General features: G+C 35.1%; 4 protein-coding genes and 1 long non-coding RNA gene across 5 annotated transcripts; all 5 read right to left on the reverse strand.

The window, feature by feature from the left end:
* Positions 1-379: 379 nt before the first annotated feature.
* On the reverse strand, positions 380-871 carry LOC104214977 (inactive protein RESTRICTED TEV MOVEMENT 1-like). Its single transcript, XM_009764717.1, has one exon. The coding sequence runs from the start codon at positions 869-871 to the stop codon at positions 380-382; it is 492 nt and encodes a 163-aa protein (XP_009763019.1).
* An 846-nt stretch (positions 872-1,717) lies between these two features.
* Positions 1,718-2,251, reverse strand: LOC104214976 (inactive protein RESTRICTED TEV MOVEMENT 1-like). Its single transcript, XM_009764716.1, has one exon. The coding sequence runs from the start codon at positions 2,249-2,251 to the stop codon at positions 1,718-1,720; it is 534 nt and encodes a 177-aa protein (XP_009763018.1).
* A 2,591-nt stretch (positions 2,252-4,842) lies between these two features.
* Positions 4,843-5,382, reverse strand: LOC104214975 (inactive protein RESTRICTED TEV MOVEMENT 1-like). The gene has a single exon (XM_009764715.2). It carries the CDS (start codon positions 5,380-5,382, stop codon positions 4,843-4,845), a length of 540 nt encoding a protein of 179 aa, XP_009763017.1.
* Positions 5,383-6,948: 1,566 nt separating this feature from the next.
* LOC138868081 (inactive protein RESTRICTED TEV MOVEMENT 1-like) lies at positions 6,949-7,437 on the reverse strand. The gene has a single exon (XM_070174103.1). It carries the CDS (start codon positions 7,435-7,437, stop codon positions 6,949-6,951), a length of 489 nt encoding a protein of 162 aa, XP_070030204.1.
* Positions 7,438-8,853: 1,416 nt separating this feature from the next.
* Positions 8,854-10,228, reverse strand: LOC104214973 (uncharacterized). Its single transcript, XR_011405936.1, has 2 exons — positions 10,096-10,228; positions 8,854-8,968 (listed from the first exon to the last, which is right to left on the reverse strand). It is a non-coding gene; the product is annotated as an uncharacterized lncRNA (long non-coding RNA).
* Between the last annotated feature and the right edge of the window lie 7,347 nt (positions 10,229-17,575).

Below are 17,575 nucleotides of genomic sequence, written 5' to 3' on the forward strand. Positions count from 1 at the left end.
TGCTTATTATGTGTTGTAATTTATAGTTTGATGATCCAGTAGCAATACTCACGGTGTATAATCCTTACATAATAATCAAGCGTCAATCAATAGATCTATTATGCAAAAGTAGTAAACAAAACACCAGTCAGTACTTTTTGCCTTCCTTTCTAACATAACATATAATTAATCGACATAATAAATTAGGCAAATTTACTAAAAAAGTACAGGAAATATTCTTAAAAAAACTTGTTCAAATTTCGTTGTCTTTTTAAGATAGAAAAGCATAATGCATATAGTAGCAAAATAAAACGGAATATATCTTTTGGAAATTTTTAGAAGGTAAAAATACCTTAGAGTAAATCTTTTTCTTCCTTTTCACCCTTTACTCGAGGATTTTTCAATGGGTCATGGAGGATGTGGTAGTCTTCACATAGACCCCTATACTCTCAATGCCATGGCAATTCTGGCTACCATGAAAACCACCAAACAGACGATGATTTCCTATGTGAAAGTTGAAGTCAATATCATTGTCAACATCATTTGAGAATTTCCCAAATGGTCCATAAGAACCCTTGTTCGTGCCAAATACTATAGATGTCAAAATTGTGGAGCTCATGTACTGACTCACTTTTTCGGAGGAACCACTTATCGAAGTAAGAAACTCTAATGGATAATCAAAGAAAACTGCGCAGAAGTTCTCGCGGTGATGAATACCATGTTTGTTTGACTGAACTAAGTTTCCATTCTCATAGAACAAGAACTGAAGTGAATCGACTCCGTCTTTGCTATAGGAAACAAGAATCCCACCAACTTGATCTCGTCCCTTTTCATCCCAAATGGTTCCACCAATATCATAACCTCCCACTGGGCCAACTTTGATCATATCCATATTCTATCTTCTTTCTAAAGTTGAGTATGTGTAAAATCTTTTTATACATATATATATATATATATATATATATATACATACATACTACTTGGAGCCGTTCAGTTTACCTCTTTAACCTCGAAATATGAATCTGACTCTTAGTTTCTCTCTTTCAGTTTAATTTTGGTGGCTACTAAATCACAATTTTCAATAAGGTGTCCCTATTATTGATTTAATTTTTTTTCAAAAGACTACTTTATTTAACGACCAAAATCACGATCTTAAATGGTGTTTCATTTGCAAAGTATTCTCTTCGGTCTCAAGTAGTTTTGGAGTATGGCCGGACGGACCATATGTCGTGGCAAACAAGCAAAAGGGTGTATGAAATTGATACCATAATAACGACAAGTAATTTGTTACAATAGATTAAATTACATTACTAATGCAAAAATCATTACATTTTCAATGTATAAAACTTAAATTATACTTGATCAACATCAGAGTGGCTACTATTCAAGCTAAATTTTCTTTCCCACAAATTTTGCCAAAAACATGAAAAAACTAAGCAGCATTATGAAATCAAACATTAACTATAAAAGAATAATCACAATCATAAAATTGTATGAATAAAAAGAAATAAATATTACTTTTTCTCATCAGGAGATTCTGCTTTAACTTCTTTCACTATCATTTTCACTCTCCTTTTCCTCACTCTGTTCTTAAGAACAACCAGTTGCGTAGCCAAAAGTTTGTGAAGGCTGTTTAAACTTTGTATAAGTAAATAATTTTTTATCAATAAATGAATGCACCAAAAATTTTAACATAAAGTACACAATATTTAGCAAAATCATAAAGACATTTGATGAGTTAATAGATCTTCGTCATTTTCGACGCTTTATTACTCGAAGATCCTTCTTGATCATTGCTTTCTGTCTTCAAATAGACCCCAATACTCCCAACGCCATAGCAATTCTCACTTCCATGAAAACCACCAAATAAACGACGATTTCCTATCAATAAGTCGAAGTCAATATCATTGCCATCAGTTGAAGGGCTCCCAAATGGTCCATAGGAACCTTTGTGTGTTCCAAATTTTATGGATGCCATGAACATTAATAATGGCCCGTGTTTCACTGAACAACTTATCGAAGTAAGATATTCTGATGGATAATCAAAAACAACGGGAACGTAGTTTCTTTTTTCATCATCATCACAATCACCATGTCTGTCTGATAAAACTAATCTGGCATTCTCATAGTACATGAACAGAAGTGAATAAACTGAGTGTTTGCCGTATGTAATACGAAAACCGGCAACTTGGTCTCGTCCCTTTTCACTCCAAATTGTTGAAAGTTTGCGTGCACCATATCCTCCAACTGGACCAACTTTTTGCATATTCATATTCTTTCTTATGAAAATCACACACAGTAGACAGCAGAAGATATCAAGATTTTCTTTTAAAGTATGTTACGTTCTATGAATTGTTGTTTTTTGACGTTGGAAGAAACCCTAATATATAGAGTTCATTTTCCCTTTGGTAAAATCCTTACCAAACAAGAATTAGGTCTTATATTTCTTTCCAAACAAGTAATCGATCGTTTGTCATAGTTCTAATATAATTACTTAATTAGTAATAAAAGTTTCCTATCATATTCTTTTCTAACCTGAAATTCTTTGTAATTGCGTTAAAAGGATAATTATGTCACTAAAATTTTGTAATTGTTCTCCTTATTAGATTTCGAATTCAACAATAAACAATTATTTAATTCCTCAAATTTTAAGATTATATGTACTAATCAAATTATATTAAATTACTGAAATTTAATCATTTGATTATTAATAATTTTCTGTAGACTTTCGTTTAATTTATTTCATGTCTACAAAACCCACATATAGGGCTTATACATTAAGAACTTAAGTCACATATTTCCTCCGTACAAAATTTGACCATTTTATACGTGGTATTCATATTTTTCTTTTTTGCTTTTATTGGATTGTAATTACTGAGACATAATTTCTAATTATTCAAGCACATTTGTAACTAAGTTGCAACATAGGCGATTAGGTAATGCTGCCCCAAGTTTAATTTCTACATTAAAGTTCAACTGTACAACTGAACTAGTATAAGATTTGTGAGACTACTATATATGAATTCGTGGTCAAAGTTTCTTTCTTACCTCTGCTTCTTAGCGGTGGCGGAGCCAGAATTTTCATCAAGGGGTGTCAAAATATAAATAATTAGATATATCAAAAAGTTAAAGGGAGTCAACGTATAGTAAATATACATAAAATAAAATAAAATTATCTAGCAATATAGTGTAATTTTTCGGCGAAGGGGTATCACTTGACACCCCTTGGTTCAATTTGGCTCCGCCACTACTGCTTAGGGAGATTAATATTTGGTAAAATATGATGTAAAGGTATTTAACGGGCTGGTTGGGACGGGCTGAACGCAAAACAAACCAGCTCGTCCGTTTAACGTTCCGGGCTGGTTAGCGGGCTGTTAGCGGGTTGTACATTTTCGGGCTTTTTTGGGCCCGTCCGGATTCGGAATTATCAGGTCCGGGTCGGGCCGAGCTAATTTTTGTTTTTAAAAGTACATTTTGTTTTTCTGATTTACTGTTATTGATATTTAAGTGTTAGCAAACTTTTAAGGCTTAGAATTAAACTTGGAAGTTTAAAGTTTCAACTTTCAAATTTGAAATTTGAATTTTAAGTGGTTACAAAAAATTATCTAATAAGACCAATAGGCAATATGTAAGGATCAAGCTCCGAAGGCTTTCATTTGATATTTTTATTGAATAATATATAATAATTCAAATAAATTTGCAAGTTCTTTTTTTATTTTTTATTTTTGAACTTGCAAATTAAAAGTTTACAACAATTACAAAAAATAAAAACAGTACATCACATGCTTTGCATCATTTTTGTAAGTTCATCCATGTCAACATGCGGTTCTTGGTTTTCGGCATTGGTTGAATCGGAACCATAAATCATTATATCTCAAATTTCTTGGTCCTCTGCTTCATCTACCTTGTCATGCCCTTGATTTCTCCGTTCGGATCTTATCCAATCTCTGAAGCGCACTAGAATTTCCAAAGCGTTGCTGCCTAGTGAATGACGGGTATCTCCTAGTTGTTGTCTTGCTTGGCTAAATGCGCTCTCTGATGCGACTGTTGAAATCGGCACATTTAGCACGTCTCGAGCTATGGCCGAAAGAACAGGAAATTGATTTGAGTTGCTCCTCCACCAACCCAGCCGTAGAAATTCCTTTGTGCGGGGCTCTGGTGACTTTAATTTGCAAATAGAATTGGAGTTCATCAATATTCCTGCTACTGGTTTGTTGATGCTCTCCTAGTGTAGACCAAATCAAATAAACTTCAACACCATTATAATCATCCAAAACACCGGTTCTAGATGTGTATATGTGTGTGTGGCAGGGGGGCCTATTTGCTTAAGGGGCTAGGCCGAAATGGCCATTTCTGGAAAAAAAAGGGTCGTTGGCCAACGATCATTTTTGAATTTAACCGTTTGCAACGGTCCAGAAAATTAAAAGAAAAATCTAATAGAAACCGGGTTGAAACAGGTTGTAGCCTGTTAAAAACCCGTTAATGAGTTATCAGGCTTAGCGGGTTCTGATGCACCGTTATTCAGAAACTTTTCGTCTAAAACCCGCTCCCCGCCCAACCTGTCCCCAAGCGATACAGTACCGGGGTGAACTGGGTCGATCCGGGTTGTGAAAGGGCCATCCCGGCCCGATTAACACCCAATTATGATGGGTGAAATAAATACTACCAAAAATTAAATAAAAAAAAAGTGAATTGCTGGAATAAATTGTGATAAAAGACATCGTACATTACTCCTTTTTTTTTTCTTTGTAATAACAAAACTGGATATAGGAAATAAAGCGTACATAATAACCAAACACCAATCAGATGCTCTATTACGTAAACGTAAAACCAAATTAGTAAACAATACGAACTATAGCATAGTTATTCTTCTTCATCTTTTTCCTTTTTAACATTCACTGTAGAATCTTTCAAATTGATAATGGAGGATGGGATGGCTTTGACATAGAAACCAATACTCTCAATACTATCTTCATTCTGACTTCCATAAAAACCACCAAAAAGACGATAATTTCCTATCTGAAAGTTGAAGAAATCAGTCTTATCCATATTTTCAGTAGAAGGTGTACCAAATGGTCCATAAGAACCTTTGTTTGTGCCAAATTTAATTGAACTCAAAGCTGTACGCTTTTTATTCATTTTTTCGAAGGAACCACTTATCGAAGTAAGAAATTCTGACGGATAATCCAAGATAACTGCACAGTAATCTTCGCGCTGGTTATATGATCTTCTACCATGTTTTTCAGAGATAATTAAGTCGCCATTGTCGTAGAACATGAACTGAAGTGAAAAAACTATGTCTTCGCCGTAGGAAATAAAAATTCCAGCAATTTGGTCACTTCCCTTTTCGTCCCAAATGTGTCTACCACATTTTCCCACTGGGCCAACTTTGATCATATCCATATTCTCTTGTAATAATAATATCTGAATTGGAATAGTTGGAAGATCTTGTAGTACTTTTTATGTTCAATATATATAAGATCAAGTTATATATATAGAAGAGTTTCAACTCCTGCTGAAGAAGTTTTTGAGTCGTATTAATTAGCACTCAAGAGCCTTTTCATTTGTCACACGTTAGGACTTTTGTTCTTCTATATATCTCGGAATAATAGGAGTACTCTGACGCTTAGTTTCTTTTTCACTTTAATTGTGGAAGTTCAATGAATTTCAGTTTTCATTATCTTAATTTTTTCTTTTGATAATTAATATCATTATGTACCCCCAAAGACTGCAGGAGGAAGCATCTAGAGAATTTTAAAAGCTTATTTTAAAGGTGTTCGGTTCTTTTGCTAAAAAAGAAAAAGGAGTATCTTAGGAGGGAATTAGCTAAGATTGGGAATCTGGGAATAGATGCTATTAGAACATTTTTCTTTCACTACTTTACACAAATTTAGCCATTTTAGAAATTTGAAAATGGAAAGGTCAAGATTTGAAATTGAACATATATATATATATATATATATATATATATATATATATATAGTAGGTTAGTCCAACTGCGGAGGATCTAAGGGCTCGTTTGGCCATAAAAAAAAGTTTCCTTTTTTCGAAATCAATATTTGGCCATGAAATTTTCGATTTTAATTTCAATTGATGATGAATTTTGAAATTTTTCGAAAATCTAAAAAATTCCAAAAAGCTATTTTTCAAAATTTTCACTTCAGATTACTCCAAAAAATACAAAACATTCCAAAATTATATTCATGTCCAAATACCACTTTAATTTTCGAATACCATTTTCCCTTGAAAAAAAAAGTCATATTTTTCGAAATTTTGCAATTCTTATGTCCAATCACCCACTAAAACAGCTCAAACTGAATATGGGAGAGCTCTCTCATAGAATTTGATACCTAAACCAAAGGGCTTAGCATTACAACAGATGTTACAAGAATTGTGCATTGCCTTCTATTAATCCACAATCTATAATGCCGTAACTTATCATTAAAAGTTAACTTAAAAGTATTTTCTGTCGTCTACTCAATAAATAAAGAAATTGCAAATACTCTGTCGTTCATGTGGAGGTTCTCTGTTAGTTTTAACAGTGTTTTTGGGTGTTTTCTATTACTTGAATAATGCTCAAAGTTATACTATTTGAAGGACAAAGTTAGACCTTCTTTAGAGATAACTTTGGCAGAAAGCTCTTATAAATGCTATAGAAATCAGATTGACTAAATTAAAAGATCATAAGTGACAGTTTTATCGAAACATGAAGATGACATTTTGGCAATCAAAATTGCAGGTGATGTACCTCACTGACATAGTTTATGGGGCTTTACCATCTTAACTTTTTAATAAAATACTTAAAAGATAATCCTTACATAATAACCATACACCAATCAGTAGATCGATTGCGCAAAGGTAAAACCAAATAAGCAGAGAGTAATTAAATAAGACTAATTATTTCAGCTGGAAATTAATTACCAGAAGGTGAGTTTATATCATGAGTTAATCTTCTTCCCTTTTCAACCTTCACTTCTGGATTCTCAAGTTTTTCATGGAGGGTATGATGGGCTTCACATATATCCCAATACTCTCAACGCCAGAGCTATTGTTGCGGCCATGAAAACCACCAAAAAAACGATGATTTCCTATCTCAAAGTTGAAGTTATTGGCACCAGTTGAAGGCAGGGTACACCCAAATGGTCCATAGGAACCCTTGTTGGTGCTAAATTTTATAGATTCCAAAACTGTAGCGTATCCCGTGTTTATGTAGGAACCACTTATGGAAGTAAGAAACTCTGATGGATAATCAAAGACAACTGCATAGAAGTTACGACAGTCATCAATGCCGTGCTTGTTTGACTGAACTAAGTTGCCATTTTCGTGGAAAAAGAACTGAAGTGACAGAACTCTGTCTCTGCTGTAGGAAACAAATATCCCACCAACTAGGTCTCGACCCTTTTCATCCCAAATGGTTCCACGATTTCCTCCCGCTGGGCCAACTTTGATCATATCCATATTCTCTCTTCTTTCTGAGTAGTTGTAATTGGAAGATCAAGTCAAACAGATAAAGAACTTAATTTCAATTTCTAAAAGTTGTTTGAGCCTTATTAATTAGACTCGGACACCATTCGGAAAGGTTCAAGAGTGCACCAGGGAGGTTGAAGAGAAGTTTAAAGCTAATTTTAATTTTTATAAGTTTATGTTCTGTATGCACGGTTTCAAAGTTAAAACACTTATACACTATTAGGTTATAGGTTAAGTTGGCCTACAATAACAGGCAACATTTCAAATCAAACATGATATAAGTTGCTATAGCTAGTCAGATTACGCTGATTGTGTAAAAACTATAAGCATATATAGCTTAAACTCTTTATTTAACTACCAAAATTAAGTTCCTAAATGGTGTTACATTTGCAAAATGGTAATTACACAAGGGTACTAGTTGAATCATAGGCATCTGGAATTCCAGGGATATAGAGCTAAAGTTTCTATTCAAATTGCACAGTTCTTAAATATAACTAAGAATTGGAAAGAGATAAGAATTTAGGATTTGGATATTCTGGCTATTACTCTGTTTTAAACGTACACATGCATGTAGCTATTTAGGGCCGTCAAAATTGGCCCAAGACCAAATGACACGTCCAAGGTTGGACTTGTTACTGACCCGTTTATTTATTGAACTCAACCCATCATGATCCCATCCATTTAAAGTTGGGGGAAGTGCACGGTTAGCCACTAATAACACATGTATTTACTTTTAAGCCACTGTTTAAAATGTCTTTAGTCTTTAGCTACTGCTTTAATAAACTTTAACTGTCCGGACAAAAATACCCTTCTGCTCATGTCCTTAACTTTTGAACTTAACTTCAGGACATCTGGACTACATGTCCTTAACTTTTGAACTTGGAACTCTAAGTTCAGGACTTCAGGACTACATGTCCTTAACTTTTGAACTTAACTTCAGGACTGCATGTCTTTAACTTTTGAGCTTGTTACTCTAAGTTCAGGACCTATTGTCCTTAACTTTTGGGATTCTTAACCTAAATTCAGGACCTATTGTCCTTAACTTTTGAGCTTGTAACTGTAAGTTCAGGACCTATTATCCTTAACTTTTGAGCTTGTTAGTCTAAGTTCAGGACCAAGTGTCCTTAAATTTTGAGCTTGTAACTCTAAGTTCAGGACCAAGTGTCCTTAGCTTTTGAACTTGGAACTCGAAGCTCAGGACCAAGTGTCATTAACTTTTGAACTTGTAACTGTAGCTCACAAACCAGAACCAAACACAAATTAAAAAGAAGAAAAGAACAACAAAATGAAGAGGACGTGCCAAGAAATGAGATTATTGTCAATTCCATGGTTAATAACTAGAAAAAACATGTTTTTGACATGCTTCATTAACAAGGGTAATTGCTTGTTTTGTTGCAAAAAGATCACCTGAAAGTACTCCTCCTAAGTCAATATGTGGTATTTGAAGTTCTCGAGCATTAGCACAAGGTTTCTCGTTGTCTGGCCATATGAATTGGCTTGATATATTCGACTCATTTCACCACTGAAGCTCACAAACCAGAACCAATACAAATTAAAAAGAAGAAAAGAACAATGAAATGAAGAGGACGTGCCAAGAAACGAGCACCTCTGCTGCTAGATCCACAGCTTCTACTGAAAGCAAGGTGGAAACAGAAAGTACTAAAATCTTTGCTGGTCTTCTAACCGAGCTGAGAACCTAAACTATCTTCGTTAGAGGAGAGACGTAGAAGAAAGGGTAACACAGTCTTTTCATATTAATTTTAATAGACTAGTGGCTACTATTGCTAAACATTAAAAATGTTGGATAAAAAGTAAATACCACTTTAAAAAGTGGCTACCCCACACAATTTTTACTTTAAAGTTGGGCTGATTTTAGTCTAAATTGATCAATGAGTAGCTTTACCAAAATATCTTAGAAATAACTTTTTTTTGTTTGATATATTATATATGACCATAACAAAAGAAAAAAAAAGTCTTATTTAGTAATTATACAATTCATAAAAAAAAATAACACATACTGATTAAAGCTAGGCCAAATTTTAGCCCAACTTGACCAAACTCATCTCAACCCAATAAACTTTTGGACGGGTCTTTGACCCCCCATTTATTGACTCAACACATTTTGACCTGCCCAAAATCAGCTTACCCGCCCATTTGACACCCCTATAGCTATTACATTCTCACAATAGGGAACAATTTTTTGCTGGTTTGATCAATTTTGAGTTTTGGTTCAGATTATTCATCTTATCGGGTCGGGTTATCCATCTCAATTTACAAGAACTAGAAACACTTTTTGAATTAATCTTGAAAAATTAAACTTAAAAAGAACACCATCAACAACAAATATAAAGCAACAAAAAACTTATTTTGACCACGAAAGACTGTTCTATCACATATTTAAACAAAAATAATAAAAAAGGCTAACAAAAATATAATCATTTCAGAGATACAAGAGAATAATCTTCAGATTAACACAATAAAGCATTAATAAAAGATCGCAAAAAGAAAAAAAAAATCAAATTTGAATTGAATAAAGGAAAATAAAAAGGATATTATAAGTCTATAATTACCTGCAGAAAGGCTAGAAAATTTTCAATAAACAAAAAGAGAAAGAAATAGCAGCAGAAAATAAACAAGAGACAGACTTACAGTGAAGGACTGAAGATGAAGTGGTTATCGGTGGGCAGCAGGGGAGGGTTTTCTCTTTTACGGGAGAGATGATTTTGGGAAAGGTAAGAATCTTTGTCACTCCATTTAAATTTTAAGACAAAAATGGAAGCAAAACAAGGTCACCAAGACAAGAATCAATTAAATAAAAATATTTCACCCGTCTCAAATTACTGTCGTTATTTCTAAAATTAGTTGTTTTAAATTATTTATTATATTAAAAGTTTAAAATTAAATTAATTATTTTTTTTTAATTTACCTTTAATATTAATTATTCTTGAAGACTACAAATACCTCAATTATAAGTAAATATTAAATAAAAAGAGATTATATTTATATATACGTGTGTTGCGTGTGTACTTTATATCAATGTGTATAAGTTTTTTAAAAATTACATGAATATTATTAATCTATGTAATTGAGTTAATAAAATAAAATTAAAAAATCACAAGCTCTTGAAATTGATGAATATTGATAATATATAGTTAACTTATAAAAAACATACGTACGTACATAAAATTATTCTAATGTCTTATCATGATTTTGGCATATGAATTGTGCATTTGCTTTAGTTGCTCGACATGACAGAGCAATATGCTAACTCGTACTCAAATATATCTTGTAATAATATTATATTCTTCTTGTCCTTAAAGAATAAATTCTATTTGCTCAAGTAAATAATATAAATTTCATCTTATTTCTTACTGGAAATCGCATATGCAACCAAAAGAAATCGCGCGGAGACTAAAATAGCTCTGCAGCAGCAGCAACTCAAAAAGAAGAAAATTTATAATCATGGTAGTATAGGGTCTCCAATCCCTACCTGCATTTTATTTTAGACATAGGGTCTCTACTCTCTAGTCTCTTTTCTAACACAGGGTCTCCACTCCCTAGTTGACGTTATTTTAGACATAGAGGTCTCCACTCCCTAGTTGATGATTTTTAGGCATAAGGTCTCCACTCTCTGGTCTCTTTTCCAATATAGGGTCTTCAGTCCCTGGTTGATGATTATTAGACATAAGGTCTCCACTCCCTAGTCGTTTTTCCAATATTGGGTCTCCACTCCCCAATTGATAATTTTTAGACATAGGGTCTCAACTCCCTAGTCATTTTTCCAACATAGGGTCTCCACTCCCTAATTGATGATTTTTAGACATAGGGTCTCCACTCCCTAGTTGATGATTTTTAGATATAGGGTCTCCACTCCCGAGTCTCTTTTCCAACATAGGGTATCCACTCCCTAATTGATGCTTTTTAGATAGGGTCTCCATTATCTTTTTCAACATAGGGTCTCCACTCCCTAGTTGATAATTTTTAGACATAGGGTCTCCACTCCCTGATCTCTTTTCCAACATAGGGTCTCAACTCCCTAGTTGATGATTTTTAGACATAAGGTCTCCACTCCTTAGTCGCTTTTCCAACATAGGGTCTCTACTCCATAGTTGATGACTTTTAGACATAGGGTCTCCACTCCCTAGTCGTTTTTCCAACACAGTGTCTTCACTTCCTAGTTGATGATTTTTAGATATAGGGTCTCCACTCCCTAGTCGTATTTCCAACATAGGGTCTTCACTCCCTAGTTAATGATTTTTAGACATAGGATCTCTACTCGCTAGTTGATGATTTTTAGACATAGGGTCTCCACTCCCTAGTTGCTTTTCCAACATAGGGTCTTCACTCCCTAGTTGTTGATTTTTAGACATATGATCTCCACTCCCTAGTTGCTTTTCCAACATAGGGTCTCCATCCCTAGTTGATGATTTTTAGACATAGGGTCTCCACTCCCTAGTCGTTTTTCCAACATAGGGTCTCTACTCCCTAATTGATGATTTTTAGACATAGGGTGTCCACTTCCTAGTCGCTTTTCCAACATAGGTTTTCCCCTCCCTAGTTGATAATTTTTAGACATAAGGTCTTCACTCCCCGTCGTGCCCCCTTTTTCTGAAAGCGAAATTGGGTTTATGACATTTGGAAGGACAACTCGTTCCCTTTTGGGAATTGGGTTTTTGGGTTTGAAGAGTCGCCACCTAATAATTAAGTGCATTAGGACAATACGAAGGGTTTGACTTTGAAGAATCAGAGTTTGGGTAAGGGCTAGAAGGTGTTAGGCACCCCTCAAGATCCACTAGTGTGGTTCCCGGCCATGCTATAATTTGTGACTTCACATAATCAAATAAGCAATTAAGGGCTCAAGTAAGAAGGGGTTCACATACAACATTGCAAGTAAGTCGAAACTTGAGAAAGGGTAAGAGGGGGCAGGAATTTGATGAAAGATTTAAACAATTCTACAAGGAACAGATGAAAACAAATAAAAGGGAAGGGGGAGTCCTAGGTTTATGATTAATATGGATCACATCAATGCAATACCCGGTAATTACTCCTCAAAAGAGGGGCTACACGTGGTATTAGCGCACCGATCATCATATCCATAGCTACCCTTCCCACCCCATTAAGGTATTAAAGCGCAGAATGGTGTCGTTACTTATTGCATGCTATTACCCGTCCCGATCCTATCAGTCCCAGAGGCATTTGAAACTACTAATCCTAAAGGGGAGGGAGTTGGGCTTTTTCAGAGTTTCAAAAGGATAAAAATCTAGGCGACAAGCAAAATAAATATTAATTAAAAGGTGAACAAATAGCAATTAAGGCTCAAGTAGGCCTCCTCATTCAAAGCAACAAGTTATTTAGCATGACTTACAAGTACTGGTTAGGTCTTTAATAAATAAAGCATAGGATAGGCTGATATATCACATATTTCTCAGATGAGGAGTCCAAATTAGCCTTGTCTGGATGTAGTTTATCAAAACTGACACAGTTAATTAATCACCTAATGGTTTTCTTAGGTGAGACCTATAGACATGACATCTAACAATACTAATTTTAAAGAAAGGGTTACTGGTTTTACAAACAAGAGTTCCGCAGATTGTAAACGATATTACTACTGATTTTAAACTTAGAGATGGTATAGCGAAACTGATTCAGCTGAATTATTCCTATAGGCATGATCTCTAAATGTCATTGGTTTAAAATGGTTACAAAAATGCAAGGGTCCTATAGGCATGATTTCTATATGCAGAACTTATAGGCATAATTTCTAAAACGTGCAGAACTTATAGGCATGATTTCTAAGATGCAAAAGTGCAGAAGTGTAGAAAACTTAAGATCATGATTTCTATATGCAGAACTTAAGATCATGATTTCTATATGCAGAACTTATAGGCATACTTTCTAAGATGCAGAAGTACAAAATTTATAAATAACCTATAGGCAAGTTTTCTACCCTTTGCATGCATTCATCCCCATCCCTTTTCACTAGTCATCCCCAACCGTTATTACAAATTATTACAGACCCAAATGAATCAGAAAAGAAAAGTAAAATTATATCAGAAGTTCCAGCTACATCCAGACAGCCTAATTCTGACTCAAAGTCCAACAATATGAGATAAACCAACTTCCAAGATCAGATTTCCAAAAGTCTTTCTCATATTTGGGATATATCAAAGTTCCCAGGAGTCTTAAAGGGGCTCCGGGCAGTGCTTACACCCCAAACACATTACAGAATTAAGATCATAGTGCAGTGTGGAAATGCCAGCCCTCTAATGTCAAAGTTCAGAGAGAAGTCAAGGTCCCAAAGCAAGGCTCATAAGAGAGGGGCAGAACTTAGAGTCTAAGAGTAAGTGTAAGTGCATAGGGGGATTAGGGAAAGCCATGGCAGGCTGGTGGTCATGGCCAGCAAATGGGAATGCTGGCACACCCCTGACGAGCCTATTAGCCAAACTTAAGAGTTGGGATCCATTGTGGATCAGGTTATGGCCTGGGCAATAATTAGGATACTGCCAGGCCAAGAACCTTAAATCAAACACATAGAAAGGAATAAGGGTAGGGATTCACAATAGAAAGAGCAAAGGAAGGAACATAATTAGCACAAATCACTGAACATAAGCAGTAAAGTAAACAAGGATGCTGAAACTGTGAAGTAAACACATAGGGGTGAGGTAGAAAATTAAATGAAAAACATATCAATTTCAAAGGAAAACAAGTAAGAAAACAATAGTCTTTGAAAAGCCAAGTTGCAAGCTCAGCAGTTCCAAAAGGTCTCAAGCAATGTAGAGTGTTAAATTCAAAACAAGTATTTGCAAATGTGTATGAAAATATTGAATTCGAAGTCTAGATGTAAAGTCCTGTCTTGGAAGTGTGTTAAAAGTGCAGAAGGGCAGCCCTTTTTATAGTGTAGAGAAACAAGTAAGAAAAGTAAGGAATCATCAACGAAATCAGACTCCCTTTGGTTAAGGGATTCTTATTCCAACGGGTGAAAATTAGTGAAGGAAAGAAAATATGATTTAAACCATTCAAAGTATCACAAAACGGGTAAATAGATAGAAGTTATTTAAGGAAACAGTCAACGGTACACGGTTTGTGCCAAATATGGCAAGGGAATCAATTAAACAGCTATGAAACCAAAAAATGCAAGTTCAATTGAATGAACCAAGTCAAGAAAGGTAAAAGAGGTTCAATCTAAGGAAAATCAGTGGCAAATCATTAGCCTTATTAAAGGGATTTCAGAATCAATCACTTAGTTGATAAAAACCTTTTGAAATAGAAATTTCTCATATATATAAGCACACAGGTCAAACAAAAAGAGTCGTTAGGTTATTTAGAAAAAGAGTTTAACACTGAAGGTCTCAGATTCATAAGCAAAGAGATTCAAGCTTAATTATAGACTCACAGTGAGTCTGAAAGCCTAGGGTCCCAAAGCGGAACCCTAGTACCACTTGTCAAAGAAACCCCAAAACCTAGGGTTTCGAATAGAATTAGAGGTGAGAAAACAATGTCTTTGAAGGAGGCTTAGAAATCTCTTTCAAAGACTTATGAGAGACAAACATACACAAACAAGCTTAGAAGAAAGAGATGATGCGAGTTTTTTAAACAACAGTAGGGAAAAATATACAAACAAAACTCAGTAAAGTGGACAAAATCAGGGATTCAAACATAAACACATATAGCAAAGAGTGAGGAAAACAACACAAATTAATGTGTGAGCATGAGAGTAACAACAAAGAATTAGAAAAGTCTTGCATAACAGAAAAGAAACAAGAGAGCAAACTCGAGCATAGTAGAAAAGAAAGCATAGATAAACACACATGAAGAGAGAACAGAAAGAATCAAAAATATTTGAAGAAACCTTTTTAGAAACCCTAAAATTGAGATTGAACGATTTTAAAGAGGAAATTTGAGGAAAACCCTTAAAACATCAAATATTGCTTAGGTATGACACAGATCTAAAATAAATAAGCAAGTACAGAACCTCAGACGACTTAGAGTTGTAGAGAAACCCTAGAATGATAAAGGTCTCGAGGAAAGTCGGATCCTGAGTCGAAAAGACTCATATTGCTTGAAAATGCCGGAAAATGGCCGGAGAGGCCATAGATCTACAGATCTGAGAAAGATCTGAAGAGAACCATCAGAGTCGGGCTTCAAATCATCGAACAACTTAGGTTTAATAGTGAGAGAGGGTGAGTACAGGCCATCCATGGCCTGAAACACCATGGATTCCGGTGGGAACATGGTAGAATAAGGTGGGAGATGGCTAGGGTTTCAGAGAGCTTGAGAGTGTTTTGAGAGACGAAGGGTTTTAAGGAAGCGGGTCAGGTAAGAATGAGGGAGATTAGGGTAGTCGTTTAGGAGTTAACAAGGAAAGGGCTAGTTTTGGCCGTTGATCTTGAGTGATCAACGGTCCAGATTTAAGTGGTAGGTAGGGAACGTGTTGGGTTATTTAAAATCGGGTCGTGGGTTGGGTTAAAATTGGAATTGGTTGGTTTTAATTTGGGGCGGAATTGGGGTCAAATTGAGGCTAAAATTGAAAAGAAATAAGGCTGTAATTGAAATCGAAATGGGCTATGTGTTAAATAGCCAATTTTATCCCTTTTTATTTTATAAAATAGTAAAAAGATTTTTAAAACAAATTAAAAGTGCTGAACCAACTAATAATGCATAAATATTAATAAAAAAAATATTGAAACCAATTTTACAATTGTAGAAATGCTATTAATCTTAAAATAGGCTATAATTGCAATTATGCAATTTAGATTTAAAAATACCAAATAAATTTGTAAAAATATACAAAAATCACCTTAATTATATTTAGGTATAAATATGAGAGTAGAAGTAAAATATTCACCAAAATGATAATTTGGGAATAATTATTGGATTTTGTACTGCTAGAAATAGACAATAAATTGATTTTAAAAATCTTTAAAAATTAGGGGAAAATACCAAGACTCTTGGGTATGCTTATATATTCATATACATGTTTTTTTGAAAGCATTTTGTGCATAAAAATACATAGGGAAAAAATTGGATATCAACAGCTGCCCCTCTTTACCCGGGAAGGATGAAAGAGTTGTCGGGTAAAGATGTGATGACCAATTTTGACCAAATAAAACGATTTGAAGAATTTTGACCGAGCTCTGGTTCCTGAGTTGCCTACATATCCCTGGTCTTACAAGAATCAGGCCATATGTAGTTCAGGATCTCTTGGCAGAGTATGCCGATGGAGATTTCGAAAGACGGACGCGATATTTAGGTTGAGAAGGATGGTCAAAGTCTGATAGGCTGCGGGAACTGGAGCGGGATCTCTCCTGCTAAGACGGTCGTTGCTAGCCGGTGTACCTGTAAATGAATAATACCAACATATATCGTGCATAAATTTAAACATGATGCAAGTTCCCGTTGGACCATGAATGTTGTCCTTGGACGGTTAGGATGACATCCTCAGACCATGACGTCCTGGGCCATGAAGCGTGTAATAAAGGATTCGCAGGCTATGAAATGATGTTCTCGGGCTATGAGATTGATGCCTCCGAACTATGATGCCTTTGAATAATGATATGCAAAAGATAAGATGGGGTCCTCAGGCCATGGCATGGCGTTCTCGGGCTATGAAAATGGTGCCTCCGAACAATGACGCCTTCGAACAATTTGGCGATCTTTCAGCCCATAAGATGCAAAATGTGGCGATCTTTCAGCCTATGCAATGCAATAAGTGGTGATCTTTCAGCCGAGGCGAAACATAAATAAGGGCGGTGATATTTCAGCCATGCAAGAAATGTGAAGAGAGGTAGCGATATTTTAGCCTATGCAGAATTTAAATAAAGGTGGAGATATTTCAGCCATGCAGATGGAGGTAGAGCTTAACCTCAGAAGGCAAGATGACAGCCTTATGCAATGTAGAAAAATGTAGGATGGAGACAAAGCTTAGTCTCAAAAGGCAGAAAGGTAGCCTTATGCAATGTAGAGAAATGCAGATGGAGACGGAGCTTAGTCTCGAAAGGCAGAAATGTAGCCTTATGCAATGCAAAAAGATGTAGATGGAGGTAGAATTTAACCTCAAAAGGCAGAAAGGTAGCCTTATGCAATGCAGAAAAATGCAGATAGAGGTAGAGCTTAACCTCGGAAGGTAGAA

This window comes from Nicotiana sylvestris, chromosome 1 (assembly GCF_000393655.2).
Source record: "Nicotiana sylvestris chromosome 1, ASM39365v2, whole genome shotgun sequence".
Classification (NCBI taxonomy): Eukaryota; Viridiplantae; Streptophyta; class Magnoliopsida; order Solanales; family Solanaceae; genus Nicotiana; species Nicotiana sylvestris.

Excerpts from the sequence above, each read along its gene's own strand:
- LOC104214977 (XM_009764717.1), bottom strand. The coding sequence starts at position 871 with ATGGATATGATCAAAGTTGGCCCAGTGGGAGGTTATGATATTGGTGGA.
- LOC104214976 (XM_009764716.1), bottom strand. The coding sequence starts at position 2,251 with ATGAATATGCAAAAAGTTGGTCCAGTTGGAGGATATGGTGCACGCAAA.
- LOC104214975 (XM_009764715.2), bottom strand. The coding sequence starts at position 5,382 with ATGGATATGATCAAAGTTGGCCCAGTGGGAAAATGTGGTAGACACATT.
- LOC138868081 (XM_070174103.1), bottom strand. The coding sequence starts at position 7,437 with ATGGATATGATCAAAGTTGGCCCAGCGGGAGGAAATCGTGGAACCATT.